A 15872-nucleotide genomic window follows, 5' to 3' on the forward strand; every position below is an offset into this window, starting at 1 on the left:
TGTATTGTGATGTCAGCAATATGATTTATTGTATTGACATTTTAGATTTGTTTTAAAGTAAGATATTAAGTTTATATTATGACTTTGCTGTTTTAATATTACTGATGCTGCTCTAGAGAAATTAAGTCATAAAATATGTAGTTTTATTCCAGTTGTGAATTTATGCTTTAAAAAAAAAAAAAAAAATTGCTTGTAAAACTTACAGCGTTAGTTCTCTCTTTCACATACTAGCAAAAATTATAACTGAAATGTCCCTAGTCGACCTTGCGAATAGAAATCAAATCGTGTCAGGAAATCAGTGCCGATACCCAGCCCTAATAGTAATAATGATCTTACAAATACCTATCAAAGACATGGATTGGTTTAGATATGAGTCTTAAAAGCATTTTATATGTTTAAAATGTTTTTATTGGCAGAATTAAAGTGAATTTCACAATACTGCATTCAGTTAGTCTCATATACAAAACTAAACCAAAAAAAACCCCCAAAACATACCCCAGGAATGTTTAGTCAAAAAATACATTTATACAAAAAATAGGCTTTACAAAACTTGCAGATTTATGATTCATTACTGCAAATATTTTACATTTTGTCCTAACCCTTACACCAACAAAAACTATACCTCAGGGTGGAACAACTACTGACAGTCATTGACAGCAACCCTTTTGTGTGTGTGCTCTTTAAAGCATTGTAATTAAAAGTGCAATTATAAAGAAATGCATCACAAATATAATGCATAATAGTACAAGGCTGTTTTTTCTTCCCTTCATATCGACTGTAAGTACCTTAAAGTCACTTGCACTTGTAGTCCTATAGTCTGAAATGCATAATTACTGTATTTATAAAAACGCATCTCAGTGCAGTTACACAAAAACATTTTTAATTTTTTTTTTTTTTGTGCAAAGGCAATGTTGTGGTCAGTGAAATGAAATCAAACCATATACAGTACCTTTCAAATCAGTAAATGCTGTTTAAAGTGCTTTTTAACCAAATTCAGAATTAACTGACATAATTGTTATAAGCAACAAAGACAAGTGAACAGAAAACATGATTAAATGCACAAGTGTTTAAATATGTATGGATAAAAAAGACTGAAATAAAAGAAATTCAAAATATTAAAAATACCCCACTAATGTCATACAAAAAGTAAATTTTTAAACTAGTCTCTGTCAGCCTTTCCTGGCCTGCAGGATTACACGTCAGCATATAACTCTTTCTGCACTCCAAAAAAATATTTAGTGCATCTATTTTCATATTAATCTATTTATATACACGTATTGCTATTTTGGAGGACAACAGTTGGTATATGACAACATTAAATTACTCCATATTTGTGTCTTTGGTGTTCGGCTGAATGTTTAGTCATTCATCATGGTCATTAGGTCTGTAAACCAGCCAGTGAATCAATCTACAGTTCAGGAACAGAGTCTGTGGAGGACTGAGAAGTAATAAAGCCAAAGTCAGTTTATAATTCCGATACAAAATGTGAACATTGTAAAATCCTCATTTATATCCGGACAGGAAACTTGTTCAAATGTGCGAGTCAGTCATTTTTAGTTCATTCTCCTCCTTTAAAAGGTGCTTACAGGGGGACTTTTCATGTCTGACACATCAGTCACACATCTACACTATGTTGAAATCACACTGGGTTGTTCTTGAGTTTAACTTCAACAAATTCCACTGGCCAATGAATTCTGCTGGTTGATGATTGCCTGTATCTGTGTCAAAAGTTGTTTTCATTATGTACATTTTTTTTGCCAATTGTGTTTTTATTTAATTCTACCTGTGCATATACAAGTCTGCGTAAGCCTTAAACCTGCCGTCTGTTCCTCCTGTTACAGCCACAGCCTGTAGGAACTCCTCTCCTGCAGTGTCTGCAGTTATAACAATATAGGAAGTGAGATTAAAGGCACCGTTCTCCTTTTGCCCATTTCAAGTCTCAGTTCCCCTCTGCCTCATACCAATGCTGACACACTGCTGACGGTCAGTTTGGTGCCATCAGTCTCCCTGAATCCTCACGTACTGTCGCCACCGAAGTGATCTGCAGCCGATGACACTGGAGGAAGGAGAGAGGAAATATTCTTGAGAAGATGAAATGTATTTGTACTACTATGTGTTTACTTTGTAAATGGTCTGAAATGTTGATATTCACTCTGATTCTGCTTTTTTAAACCTAATTTTCATACATTTTTAAGAAATGTTCAGACAAAAAGAACATATACACTTCTGTTTTTTTAATTGTAACAGCCACTGAAGACTTTAAATTTAAACATTTTTTGTTTTACTTTAAAACCATGTTTCTGAATTTCTTTGTTCTGCATTTGCCTTTTTTCAAAATAGAAATATTAAATAAAAAATTAGAATTGAAAAAATGGAGACAAAATTTGAAATTTGCAGTTTCAAAAGCTGATTTTTTTTTACATGTTTGTATATTTAGATCCAAAAATTCAAGTTTCAGAATTTCAACAAATTGATTCAGGTTGCTCAATTTCGATTCCGGTCAATTTCGGATAAAAAAAATTAAAGTTGAAAATTTTCATTTGTAATTTGAAATTTATTCGATTTGAATTTTTGGATGTGATTCAAAATTGAGCAACCTTTTTTTTTTAATACTGAAACTTGAATTTTGGGATCTGAACTTGTGAACATTAAAAAAAAATAAAAATAAAATTCAGTCTATGAAAGTGCAAACCACAAAATTTCATATATTAATTTCCAAGAGGTGAATTTAGATATACAAAATTAAATTATACATAAATTTAAATTCAGTGGTGTTTAAATTTCAATATTAATTCTTCAGTGGCTGGTAGATTTTGAATACTTATGTCTCTTACTGCTCCCATAAACTAGCCCTAGACAACTACTGAGCCATAAGAATAGATGTTAATACTCCCAACAACATCCTACCTGACGGGTATCATCGCCAGTACAGTTATGATGCTGGCGAGCGTGAAGACGAAGCCAGGGAACCAGTTCAGGGTTGCCTGATAAATCTTAGTAAAGGCAGGAATGTAGGCCAGACCGGCAAACTTCAGCGCCAACTGCAGGGAGGTGAGAGTGGTGCCTGATGGGAAGGAGGTCAAATAGGTTAAGGTGTAAGGAGTATTTCTGCATTTTTGGGAAATAAACTTAGATACTAATACACCAAGAGTAACATAAGAAATTGATGCTGCTCTTGTATCTGTGCTGTAAATATAAAGCTTGCTGAGCTTAGCATAGAGACTAAAAAAAGGGGAAACAAGTGGTCTGGCTCTCATATATTTTTTGATTTCCTTGTATGTGTGCAGACAGAAATAGGGTTGAGCTTGCGATTATGTGTGTGTTTGCACTGCACTGACTTCTCAAACAGACGCCATGTCAAAGCAAACACAGGAGGGGAAACTCTGACAATGAATAACCCTGCTTCTCCAACCATCAATAAACACAGTCTGTGTGTGTGTGTGTGTGTGTGTTTCGACTGCAATATGATGTCACCTTATGACAGATTTCTTTATATGGTCATCTGCCCAGGCATGCTACTGCAAGTGTTTACATTATGTAGCCTACACTGCTACATGTAGCTACATGCTAATGCTAGGGAAACATGTAAACTTGGTGGCTGATGTTGTTAATTTTAATGAGGTTCAGGTTAGTGTTTGGTTTAGGGAATGCATTATGTCAATGAGTGTCTTCACAAGTATAGCAAGACAATATGTTGTGTGCGTGTGTGTGTGTGTGTGTGTGTGTTTCAAAAAAAGGAAGCATGACAGCGGCAGAACAGGCTCTTTATGATGCATCATCTTTTTGACATAAAGCAGCCTGACTGCAGGTTTCCGGTATGCACCACTCCTCCATGTGTGCAAACCTGTCGAAAGGTTGCCAAACTCCGCACACACACAGACACACACACTAAAGAGTGTATCTTGTTCACAATAAAAGACTGCTTCACAGGTGCCTCGTTTATTCCCTTGGAGATTCAAGAATGAAGCTTGAATGGGGGCCTCAAGTCAGAGAGGATCAATGGGATTTTATTTTCTGACCTCTCACTGAACTTTAAACTGCTAACTCAGCTTTCAGGAAATGCCATGTTGTCATCCTTCTTTCAGCACTTCCTCCTGTTCTCATTGTGACACACTGATCCTGTACTTCTCCATGATGTTTGACACCATTAGTATTATAATAATACGACTGTATTTTGTTTCAACTACAACTGATTTGGGGAGGGGGTCAAATTAATATGCTGAAACCATCACTAGCATGTGTTTGCATAATACTGCTGTGTATTTAATTGTGTTGACTGTACAATTATCCCTACTGTCATTGTAACTCATCTGTGGTGCTTTTACAAACCTACGCGCGCGCACACACACACACACACACACACACACACACACACACACACACACACAGAGGTCGTATACTCACCACATAAGGATGCTGGAACCTGCTGTGACAACAGAGATCTGATGGTGGGCATCGGGATGAGAGCAAACAGGTTGAGTGAGCGAGCTGCGGAGAAATGAACACTGATTAAAAATGTACTTCTCTCTCCACGAGGTTCTTTTGCACATCCCTTCATCCAAAACTGTCAGCTGCTATTTTCTCTCACCCACATCATGTAAAAATATTTTACAATTACTTTTTCTGACTTTTTATGGCATAGTATGTTATGATATATTTTATGACATACTATACCATGACTTTTTTAATGATGATGTTAAGGCATACTATATTTTGACATTTTTTATGACATTTTTGTGAAACACTATACTAATAAAAAAAATTTCATGGTTTTGGGACGGCATACTATACTATGACTTTTTTTCATGGTTTGGGACGACATACTATACTATGACTTTTTTTCATGATTTGGGACGACATACTATACTATGACTTTTTTCATGATTTGGGACGACATACTATACTATGACTTTTTTCATGATTTGGGACGACATACTATACTATGACTTTTTTTCATGGTTTTGGACGACATACTGAACTATGACTTTTTTTCATGATTTGGGACGACATACTATACTATGACTTTTTTCATGATTTGGGACGACATACTATACTATGACTTTTTTTCATGATTTGGGACGACATACTATACTATGACTTTTTTCATGATTTGGGACGACATACTATACTATGACTTTTTTTCACGGTTTGGGATGACATACTATACTATGACTTCTTTTCATGGTTTTGGAACGACATACTATACTATGACTTTTTTTCATGGTTTGGGACGACATACTATACTATGACTTTTTTTCATGGTTTGGGACGACATACTATACTATGACTTTTTTTCATGGTTTTGGACGGCATACTATACTGACTTTTTTTCATGGTTTGGGACGACATACTATACTATGACTTTTTTTCATGGTTTGGGACGACATCCTATACTATGACTTTTTTTTCATGATTTTGGACAACATACTATACTATGACCTCTTTTCATGGTTTGGGACGACATACTATACTATGACTTTTTTTCATGATTTGGGATGACATACTATACTATGACTTTTTTTCATGGTGTTGGACGACATACTATACTATGAGTTTTTTCATGGTTTTGGACAACATACTATACTATGACTTTTTTTTCATGATTTGGGACGACATACTATACTATGACTTTTTTCATGATTTGGGACGACATACTATACTATGACTTTTTTTCATGGTTTGGGACGACATACTATACTATGACTTTTTTCATGATTTGGGACGACATACTATACTATGACTTTTTTTCATGGTTTGGGACGACATACTATACTATGACTTTTTTCATGATTTGGGACGACATACTATACTATGACTTTTTTTCATGGTTTGGGACGACATACTATACTATGACTTTTTTTCACGGCTTGGGACGACATACTATACTATGACTTTTTTTCATGGTTTTGGACGACATACTGAACTATGACTTTTTTTCATGATTTGGGACGACATACTATACTATGACTTTTTTTCATGATTTGGGATGACATACTATACTATGACTTTTTTCATGATTTGGGACGACATACTATACTATGACTTTTTTTCACGGTTTGGGATGACATACTATACTATAACTTCTTTTCATGGTTTTGGAACGACATACTATACTATGACTTTTTTTCATGGTTTGGGACGACATACTATACTATGACTTTTTTTCATGGTTTTGGACGGCATACTATACTGACTGTTTTTCATGGTTTGGGACGACATACTATACTATGACTTTTTTTCATGGTTTGGGACGACATACTATACTATGACTTTTTTTCATGGTTTGGGACGACATCCTATACTATGACTTTTTTTTCATGATTTTGGACAACATACTATACTATGACCTCTTTTCATGGTTTGGGACGACATACTATACTATGACTTTTTTTCATGATTTGGGATGACATACTATACTGGGACTTTTTTTCATGGTGTTGGACGACATACTATACTATGACCTTTTTCATGGTTTTGGACAACATACTATACTATGACTTTTTTTTCATGGTTTTGGACGACATACTATACTATGACTTTTTTTTCATGGTTTGGGACGACATACTATACTATGACTTTTTTTTCATGGTTTGGGACGACATACTATACTATGACTTTTTTCATGGTTTGGGACGACATACTATACTATGACTTTTTTCATGGTTTTGGATGACACACTATACTATGACTTTTTTTCATGGTTTTGGACGGCATACTATACTATGACTTTTTTTTTCATGGTTTGGGACGACATACTATACTATGACTTTTTTTCATGGTTTTGGACGACATACTATACTGACTTTGTTTCATGGTTTGGGACGACATACTATACTATGACTTTTTTTCATGATTTTGGACGACATACTATACTATGACATGTTTTCATGGTTTGGGACGACATACTATACTATGACTTTTTTTCATGGTTTTGGATGACATACTATACTATGAATTTTTTTCATGGTTTTGGACGACATACTATACTGACTTTGTTTCATGGTTTGGGACGACATACTATACTATGACTTTTTTTCATGGTTTTGGACGACATACTATACTGACTTTTTTTTCATGATTTGGGATGACATACTATATTATGACTTTTTTCATGATTTGGGATGACATACTAAACTATGACTTTTTTTCATGGTTTTGGACGACATACTATACTATGACTTTTTTTCATGGTTTGGGAGGACATACTAAACTATGATTTTTTTTTCATGATTTGGGACGACATACTATACTATGACTTTTTTTCATGGTTTGGGACGACATACTATACTATGACTTTTTTTTCATGGTTTGGGACGACATACTATACTGTGACTTTTTTTCATGATTTGGGACGACATACTATACTATGACTTTTTTTCATGGTTTGGGACGAGATACTATACTTTTTCATGATTTGGAACATAATGCTATACTATGACTTTTTTTCATGATTTGGGACGTATCGTAGGGTATAGTATGTCGTCCCAAATCATGAAAAAAAAGTCATAGTATAGTATGTCGTCAAAAAGCACTGAAAAAACGCTGTATGTTGTCTGAAAACATGAAAAAAAGTCATATTATGGCATGTCGTCCCAAACCATGAAAAAAGTCATTGTATAGTATGTTGTCAAAAAGCTTTAAAAAAGTCATAGTATAGTATGTTGTCCCAAATCACGAAAAAAAGTCATAGTATAGTATGTCGTCCCAAATCATGACAAAAAGTCATAGTATAGTATGTCGTCCAAAACCACGAAAAAAGTCATCGTACAGTATGTCGTCCCAAATCACGAAAAAAGTCATAGTATAGTATGTCGTCCCAAATCATGAAAAAAAGTCATAGTATATAGTATGTCATCCCAAATCATGAAAAAAAGTCATAGTATAGTATGTCGTCCAAAACCACGAAAAAAGTCATAGTACAGTATGTCGTCCCAAATCATGACAAAAAGTCATAATATAGTATGTCGTCCAAAACCACGAAAAAAGTCATAGTACAGTATGTCGTCCCAAATCATGACAAAAAGTCATAGTATAGTATGTCTACCAAAATCATGAAAAAAAGTCATAGTATAGTATGTCGTCCCAAATCATGAAAAAAAGTCATAGTATAGTATGTCGTCCAAAACCATGAAAATAGTCATAGTACAGTATGTCGTCCCAAATCATGACAAAAAGTCATAGTATAGTATGTCGTCCAAAATCATGAAAAAAAGTCATAGTACAGTATGAACCACGAAAAAAGTCATAGTACAGTATGTCGTCCCAAATCACGAAAAAAAGTCATAGTATAGTATGTCGTCCCAAATCATGAAAAAAGTCATAGTATAGTGTGTCGTCCAAAACCATGAAAAAGGTCATAGTATAGTATGTCGTCAAAAAGCATGAAAAAAGTCATAGTACAGTATGTCATCCCAAATCACGAAAAAAAGTCATAGTATAGTATGTCGTCCCAAATCATGACAAAAAGTCATAGTATAGTGTGTCGTCCAACACCATGAAAAAAGTCATAGTATAGTATGTCGTCCAAAACCATGAAAAAAGTCATAGTATAGTATGTCGTCCCAAATCATGACAAAAAGTCATAGTATAGTGTGTCGTCCAAAACCATGAAAAAAGTCATAGTATAGTATGTCGTCCCAAATTATGACAAAAAGTCATAGTATAGTGTGTCGTCCAACACCATGAAAAAAGTCATAGTATAGTGTGTCGTCCAAAACCATGAAAAAAGTCATAGTATAGTACGTCGTCAAAAAGCATTAAAAAAGTAATAGTATAGTATGTCGACACACTTTACTATGACTTTTTTTCATGACATTGGAAGACATAGTTTTATCATATTTTTATAGCATACTATACAATGACATTTTACATGACATTTTCATAATATATTACACCAGTACGGCTCCTACACACTTTCAGTTCCTCATTTTGAGTTTTATATTTTTACAATTTGTGCTGATAACCTAGATCTGTCAGTCCTGACTCTTAACACAGATAACATTATATCGGTTCCTGATTCTTACATTTGCTAGAAAACCAACAAAACCAGCTTTTAGCCATTTGAGTAGATGAAAATGAAAATGAAAATGAAAGAACTGACTCAGCTGACCTGCCTGCTCTTGTGGCAACTAAACCTGTTCCTTTGTTTGTAGTATAATGTGTTCGGTTCACTGGGTCACATGTGGAAGACAGTGAAAGATGTTTTCCATTCTGTGGGACGGCACTGTCGGCATGTCAAGCCACCAAGAACAAAATTACTGAGTTTCTACTGCCAACAGAAAACTCCATATTAGATTAAAAAATTGGCTCCATGGAAAGTATTTTGATACCTCTAAGCTCCTCCCTAAAATATGTTAAATAAAACTTCACTGAAACGATTAGTAGACGTATCAACACATTACCAACAATAGAGGTCATTAAGTGATTGTTTAAGTAATTATCAAGTAATACTAGTTCCAGCTTCTCAAATTTGGAAGGGTTTGTTCCTTTTTTCTGTTTCATATCATAATGTAAACTGATCTTTGGGTTTTGAACTGTTCATCAGACACGGTTAAGATGAGATGATTATGTTGATTATGATGAGTATGTTCCTGCTGTATTTTGTTATTGAAAGTGGAACAAAGTGGTGAGTGTGCAGGAAAGTTGTGGCTTTGGTCAGGTTAGTCATAAAACTGCAGGAAGAAAACATGGCCTGAACTGCAACGGCAGGATTTTCTGTTGGGAGGGGTTCAAATGTTCCTCGTCCTCAGTCTGAGATACTCACCAAGGTAGAACGTCAAGGTTGTCGTGACGAAGGACATGAAGTAAATCCCCGTGGCGAATGACAGCATGCCGATCAGGATGAGTGCCACGTCGCTGGCACAGCGGCGGAACACCGTGACACCAAGGAAACTGGTGATGAAAATTAAACAGCCTGCTGCGTTCCCATAACCCACCTGGAGCAAGAGAGAGAGAGAGAGAGAGAGAGAGAGAGTGAGCAAAAGATCATTTCAGCTGATGCTATTCTGTGTTAGTGTCTAATCATTTTATTGGATCAATTTTAAATCAACAAAACCCTGTTGTTTTATCTTTGAAGCACCAAAATCACAAATTCAAGACTTCAATAAATACAATAAGAGCAAAATGTCACCTGAGCAGCATTCCAGCTGAGTGGCTCTTTGAGCACAAAGATGCCCAGTATTTCTATGGCTCCACCCACTGCAGAGGTGTACAGCATGGCAGCTGCAAACAAGAGAGCCACGTTCAGCATGCTTCTCCCAGCAGGAGCTTCCACGGGAACTTCGCTGGAGTCATGAGAGAGGAGGTGGCAGTTGTCCTCTGGCTCGCTGTTGGATACTGGTTTGACCTTAATTTAAGATGGACACATGGTAACACATATTTAACATCTGCATGAGCTCTAAACTGATCAGCTGTTGCAGTAAAGGCTAAATTTGGGGATTAAAGGCTGAAAATGTGGCTCTGGTTGCTTTGCTTGTGCTCTAAAATACATAGAGTTGACAAGAGTGAGTTTATTCCAGTGTCTGGATCCAAGTGTTTGAAATTAGAGGTAGAGTGTAGCTTGAGCAATGCAGGTGAGCTGCACTTGCATCATCCATTCCAGTAACATACAGTAGGACATAGTTCCTTGCATGGCATAGGAGGAAACTGGTCAGGTGATTTATCATCAGCTCAAAAATACTTTTAAAGGTGGGGCAAGGTTGAGTGACAACAGGGACCCATTGTTCAGACTCTGGCTTTTGGAACTGTAGCGTAAAGCAAACAAAAAATAAAATATTTTTTTATAGGGAACAGAAGCCAAAATATAATGGCAGCTGGGTTTTTGTTTCAACTTTCCCTCTTATTAAACTGTCACTATGACTAAAATGAGTGGTTAATTATTTCTTATTGGTAAATTAGTCATTAAGTCAACAGAGAGTTAGTATCTTTATTTCTATTTCAAACAGGAAACAAAAGTTTATCTCAATAATAATTAGACTAGATTATAAAACCTAAATGTGGTATTTTTATTACGGGTCCGTAGCTAGATCCCAGTGCACCGGTGCAGCCTTAGCTTACATAGACACAAATATTTAAACACACACACTGACCTGCAGCAGGACTATGGAGTGTATGAGGCAGAGCAGGTGCAGCAGTGCGCTCACAGTGAGCAGGATGGTCCCGTTTCCCAGACTGGAGCTGTACAGCAGGAACAGATGACCCGACATGAGGCTGCCCACCAGACCTGCTATCCCATACAGCAGCTCCACCTTCATCATCACCTGCATGGGACATGGACACACGTTATGTTGTTTAAATGTTGACCTCATGTCCTGACTAAATACAACGTTCACTGTCATTCTATGACATTTTTTTTGCAAACTATACTATGACATTTTTTACAATATTTTTTGACATAATATACTATTACATTTTTTACAATATTTTTTTTGACATGCTATACTATGACATTTTTTACAATATTTTTTTTGACGTACTATACTATGACATTTTTTACAATTTTTTTTACATACTATACTATGACATTTTTTTATAATATTTTTTTTACATACTATACTATGATATTTTTTTTACATTTTTTTTACATACTATACTATGACATTTTTTTACAATATTTTGTTTACATACTATACTATGACATTTTTTTACAATTTTTTTTTTACATACTATACTATGACATTTTTATGACATACTATACTATGACATTTTTTACATTTTTTTTTTACATACTATAGGCTACTATGACATTTTTTATGACATTTTTATGACATACTATACTAACATTTTTTATGCTATTTTTTTTTGACATACTATACTATGACATTTTTATGATATTTTTATGGCAATCTATTCTACGAAAAATTTGTATGATTATTTTTATAGCATAGTATACCATGACATTTTTTATGGCACACTATATTATTACTTTTCATGATATTTTTATAGCATACTTTACTATGACACATTTTTAAATGATATTTCTATGACATTTTTTAAGGCATATTGTGCGATGACATGTTTATTATAATTCTAAGACATACTATTATATGACATTTTTTTATCATATTTTTTAGCATACAATAATATGACACTTTAAATGATATTTTCATGGCATACTATACGGTGACATTTTAGGGCATACTTTACTACTGCTACTACAACATCATTTTTTTAATATTTTTAAAGCAAATTATACTATGACATTTTTTAAGACATACTATACTAGGGACATTTTATATATTTTTTCACCATACTATACCATGACATGTTTTTATAATATCTTTATGACATACTATACTGTGGCATTTTTAAGGCAGGAACAGATGAGGCTGCCCACCAGACCTGCTATCCTGCTATTATCATGGCTAATATTATCGTTTTTGTTTTTGTCTTTCTATTTGCATATGCTTTTGTGGTTTAAATCAACATTTATGTGCATTTATAAAGGAATGACATGCAAGTTGGCTTATTAGGTCTGACTGTTATAAAAATACTTTACAACAAATGACAAATTGCCAAACATGGGCTAATATCATTAAAGTTGCCCTATGATGTAAAATGCTTTGTTAGAATGATCAAAGTTGGCTATAATTTTGTTGACTAATGATACTGAAAATTAATCTTAATACAAGAGTTTCCTAAGTGGTCTTCATACTGTATTATAATTGAAAAGCTGGGAGCCCTATCTGAGAGCACTGACCTTGGAGCGGTCAGCAGCGGTGGAGGAGAGCGACACCAGCGTCATCACGCCGGGCCAGAAGGCACAGAATCCCCCGGACAGCCCGAAGACAACCCCCGCGCCGTACATCACCTCCAGAGGGAAGCGGAATATCACCACCAGGAGCAGGGCGAGCCTGGACAGCAGGTACCCGCTGAGGGGCACTATGATGGGGACTCTCCTCCAGCCGCGGTCACCTAACCTGGCCAGCAGCATCGAGGGTATGATCGGAACTAGCCTGATGATGAGGTTGTAGATCATAAAGAAGTCCGTCATGAACTTCTGCTGGCTGTCCCCCGTGGAGAGGTGCGCATCGGGGTAGGTGGCGTTGGCAGACCGGTCCTTGGCCACCATCTGCAGGGCGGTGTCGAAGAAAGTGCTGCCCAGCTGCTCCAGCACTAACACCGGCCATATCTGCCGGAGAGCCGTGAAGGCGGCTTGACACAGAGTCGGCATGACCATGATCAGACTTTAACTCACTGCCTCCACTAAGACTTCCTTAGTAAAGTCCAAATCACACTGAATGCGAACTAATGCAGAAGTCAATAAAGTTACTCTGATGCAGTGAAGGACGCTCTGGCTCTTCTCACCAAGAGTCAGTGTATGTGCAGTGGAGGCAAAGAGGGTGAAAATAAACACACTGTCTCACGCCCACTTCCTCAAACGCGCTCACACACCACGCCTGATGACACAGAACAGTGTGTGAGAGACACGGGAAACCACCCCGCCAACCGCTGCCATACAGTTTGAGGTTAACAATCTTGCTCATGACTGTAGGTATCAACATTTAAAAGTCTTAAAGGGATAGTTCACCCCAAAATCACAAATACATATTTTTTCTCTCACTTGTAATGCTTCTTAACAGTTTAGATTGTTTTGATGTGAGTTGCAGGGTGTTGGAGATATCGGCTGTAGAGATGTCTGCCTTCTCTCCAATATAGTGGAACCAGATGGCACTCAGCTCGTGATGCTCAAAGCGGCAAAAAACTACATTTGAAAAACTCAGCAGCAATGTCTCAGAACTTATGACCTGGTTACTCGAAATAATCCACAGACCTTACTGTGAGCAGTTTCATTTAGGAACTATTTTCTTTCTTCAGAACTACTCCTGCCAACAATATCACTGTGCAGAAGGAAGCGTGCATCTACTCATGGACGTGAGGCTGATGCTTGTGACATGGTGAGATGTAAGCATTAATGGCATCCTCCTCTCGGCTGAGCTGTTATGTTAGCTAGCTCAGTGGTGGTAGGTGAGCTAGGTGAGCTAGTAGTGGATGCACGCTTCCTTCGGTGTGGTGATATGGTTGGCGGGTTTATTTCAGTAGAACGAAAATAGTTCTGAAATGAAACTGCTCACAATGGGCCTAAGTGCTATATCTTACAGTATGACACACAAGATTACCATGACCTGGATGACTGAGAATCTCCACCAACATGCTCACAAAGAGGTAAAGAAAAATATGTATTTTTGATTTTGGGTTGAACGGACCCTTTAAAAGAAAAACACTTGACTGAACAGAGCACAAAAGAGAAAATAAAACAAACAAAAGAGCTGGTATTACTCTGGGTCTCTGTGGTATGGTATCTAGAAAAAAATGTCAGACCACAATGATCATCATGCAACAGCCAGAAAATCCATCTCAGAGCAGTTTTGTGCAGGAGCTATTTTCTTTCTAAGGAACTACTCCCGCCGACCATATCACTGCACAGAAGGGAGTGTGCATCTGCTTGTGTTTGTGACAGTGTGAGATGTAAATATTAATGACGTCCTCCTCGGCTGAGCTGTTATGTTAGCTAGCTCAGTGGTGCTAGGTGAGCTAGCAGTAGATGCACACTTCCTTCTGTGTGGTGATATGGTTGGGGGGTGTATTTTGGTAGGAAAAAAAGTTTAGACAAGAAACTGCGCACAAAGAGGCAGAGTAAGAAGAAAAATATGTGTTTTTGATTTTAGGTTGAACTGCCCCTCTAAAAGAAAAACACTTGACTGAACAGAGCACAAAAGAAAGTAAAATGAAGAGAACAAGCGGTATTGCTCTGGGTCTCTGTGGTATAGTAGCTAGAAAAACATGTCAGACCACAATGATCATCATGCGACAGACAGAGAGAATCTCAATCTGAAACTAATTTCATTTTTGTTTGCTTTTCTATTAATCAACATGTTTAGAGTGCAAAATGTGAGAACACAGTAAAAAAAAGTCCATCACATATTCCCTGAGTCTTCCAGTTGCTTTTTTCCAACCAACAATCAAAAAAGCCAAAGAGATTCTCTTTAAATGATATAAAACATGAAACAAACAGCAAATCCTCACACTGGAGGAGGTAGAACCAGTTTAAGTTTTGGCCCATAAATGAGAGCGACAGTGTACACTTGTTTTTTGTTTTCAGTGTGCTTGTGATGGTTGAAAACTCTCCTTGGTTGTAGAGCTGATGGAGGATCCAGTATCTGATATTACGTGCCGGCTGCTGAAAAACAATGTATCCAACGCACAAAGGAACTTTCAAAACAGCTGCTGCTCACAGTGTGTTATCCCATGATCTGACAAACAAAAAGCTGTCAGAGAGGTCAATCTAAAAATGTGTGCACTTTTTTAAAAATGGTCTCTTGTAATGTAAAGCTTGTGGTTTTTAGTTAACTCAGGGGTCGGCAACCTTGACTATCAGGAGTCATTTTTGACCAAAAACAATAAAAAAAAAAAGGTGCAACAAAGCATCATACTTGTGTTTGGCTATGCCATCAAGTTAGTTTGCTGTCTCTGTTAAGTAGCTGTCAGTCACTACAGGAAATAACACTTCAAAATAAAAGCTCTGTACCGGATATTCACTGTACTTTAACACTTTCCCTGCCAGAATATTGTTTTTAAGTTGCCAGTCACCACCAGCATTTTTTGTCATATTCACTAATCTTTAGAGACCCACAGAATAATTTGCTCTATGAATATGTAAACTGTATATACATGAAACTAAAGAAGAGACCTTCTGTTTTTAAACACAAAAAACCATATTATTCTCTCTTACTCAATTTATTTTTCAATCAACACTTGAATTTGTGCATTTTCATTAAAAAAATTAGAAAAATGCATTTTTGTCAAAGACAGTCATTTTTAAGTATAAAATAAACTTCACATTTACATTTTTTTCTAATTTTCTTACATCAGTT

The 15872-nt window shown here is 36.2% G+C and overlaps 1 protein-coding gene across 1 annotated transcript; it reads right to left on the bottom strand.

Moving 5' to 3' along the window:
• Positions 1 to 385: 385 nt before the first annotated feature.
• Positions 386 to 13331, bottom strand: slc46a2 (solute carrier family 46 member 2). Its single transcript, XM_033646611.2, has 7 exons — positions 12698 to 13331; positions 11088 to 11258; positions 10130 to 10345; positions 9764 to 9935; positions 4405 to 4488; positions 2908 to 3064; positions 386 to 2056 (listed from the first exon to the last, which is right to left on the bottom strand). The coding sequence occupies exons 1-7, from the start codon at positions 13175 to 13177 to the stop codon at positions 1999 to 2001; spliced, it is 1338 nt and encodes a 445-aa protein (XP_033502502.2). The 5' UTR covers positions 13178 to 13331; the 3' UTR covers positions 386 to 1998.
• Between the last annotated feature and the right edge of the window lie 2541 nt (positions 13332 to 15872).

Source organism: Epinephelus lanceolatus, chromosome 19 (assembly GCF_041903045.1).
Source record: "Epinephelus lanceolatus isolate andai-2023 chromosome 19, ASM4190304v1, whole genome shotgun sequence".
In the NCBI taxonomy this organism is placed as follows: domain Eukaryota; kingdom Metazoa; phylum Chordata; class Actinopteri; order Perciformes; family Serranidae; genus Epinephelus; species Epinephelus lanceolatus.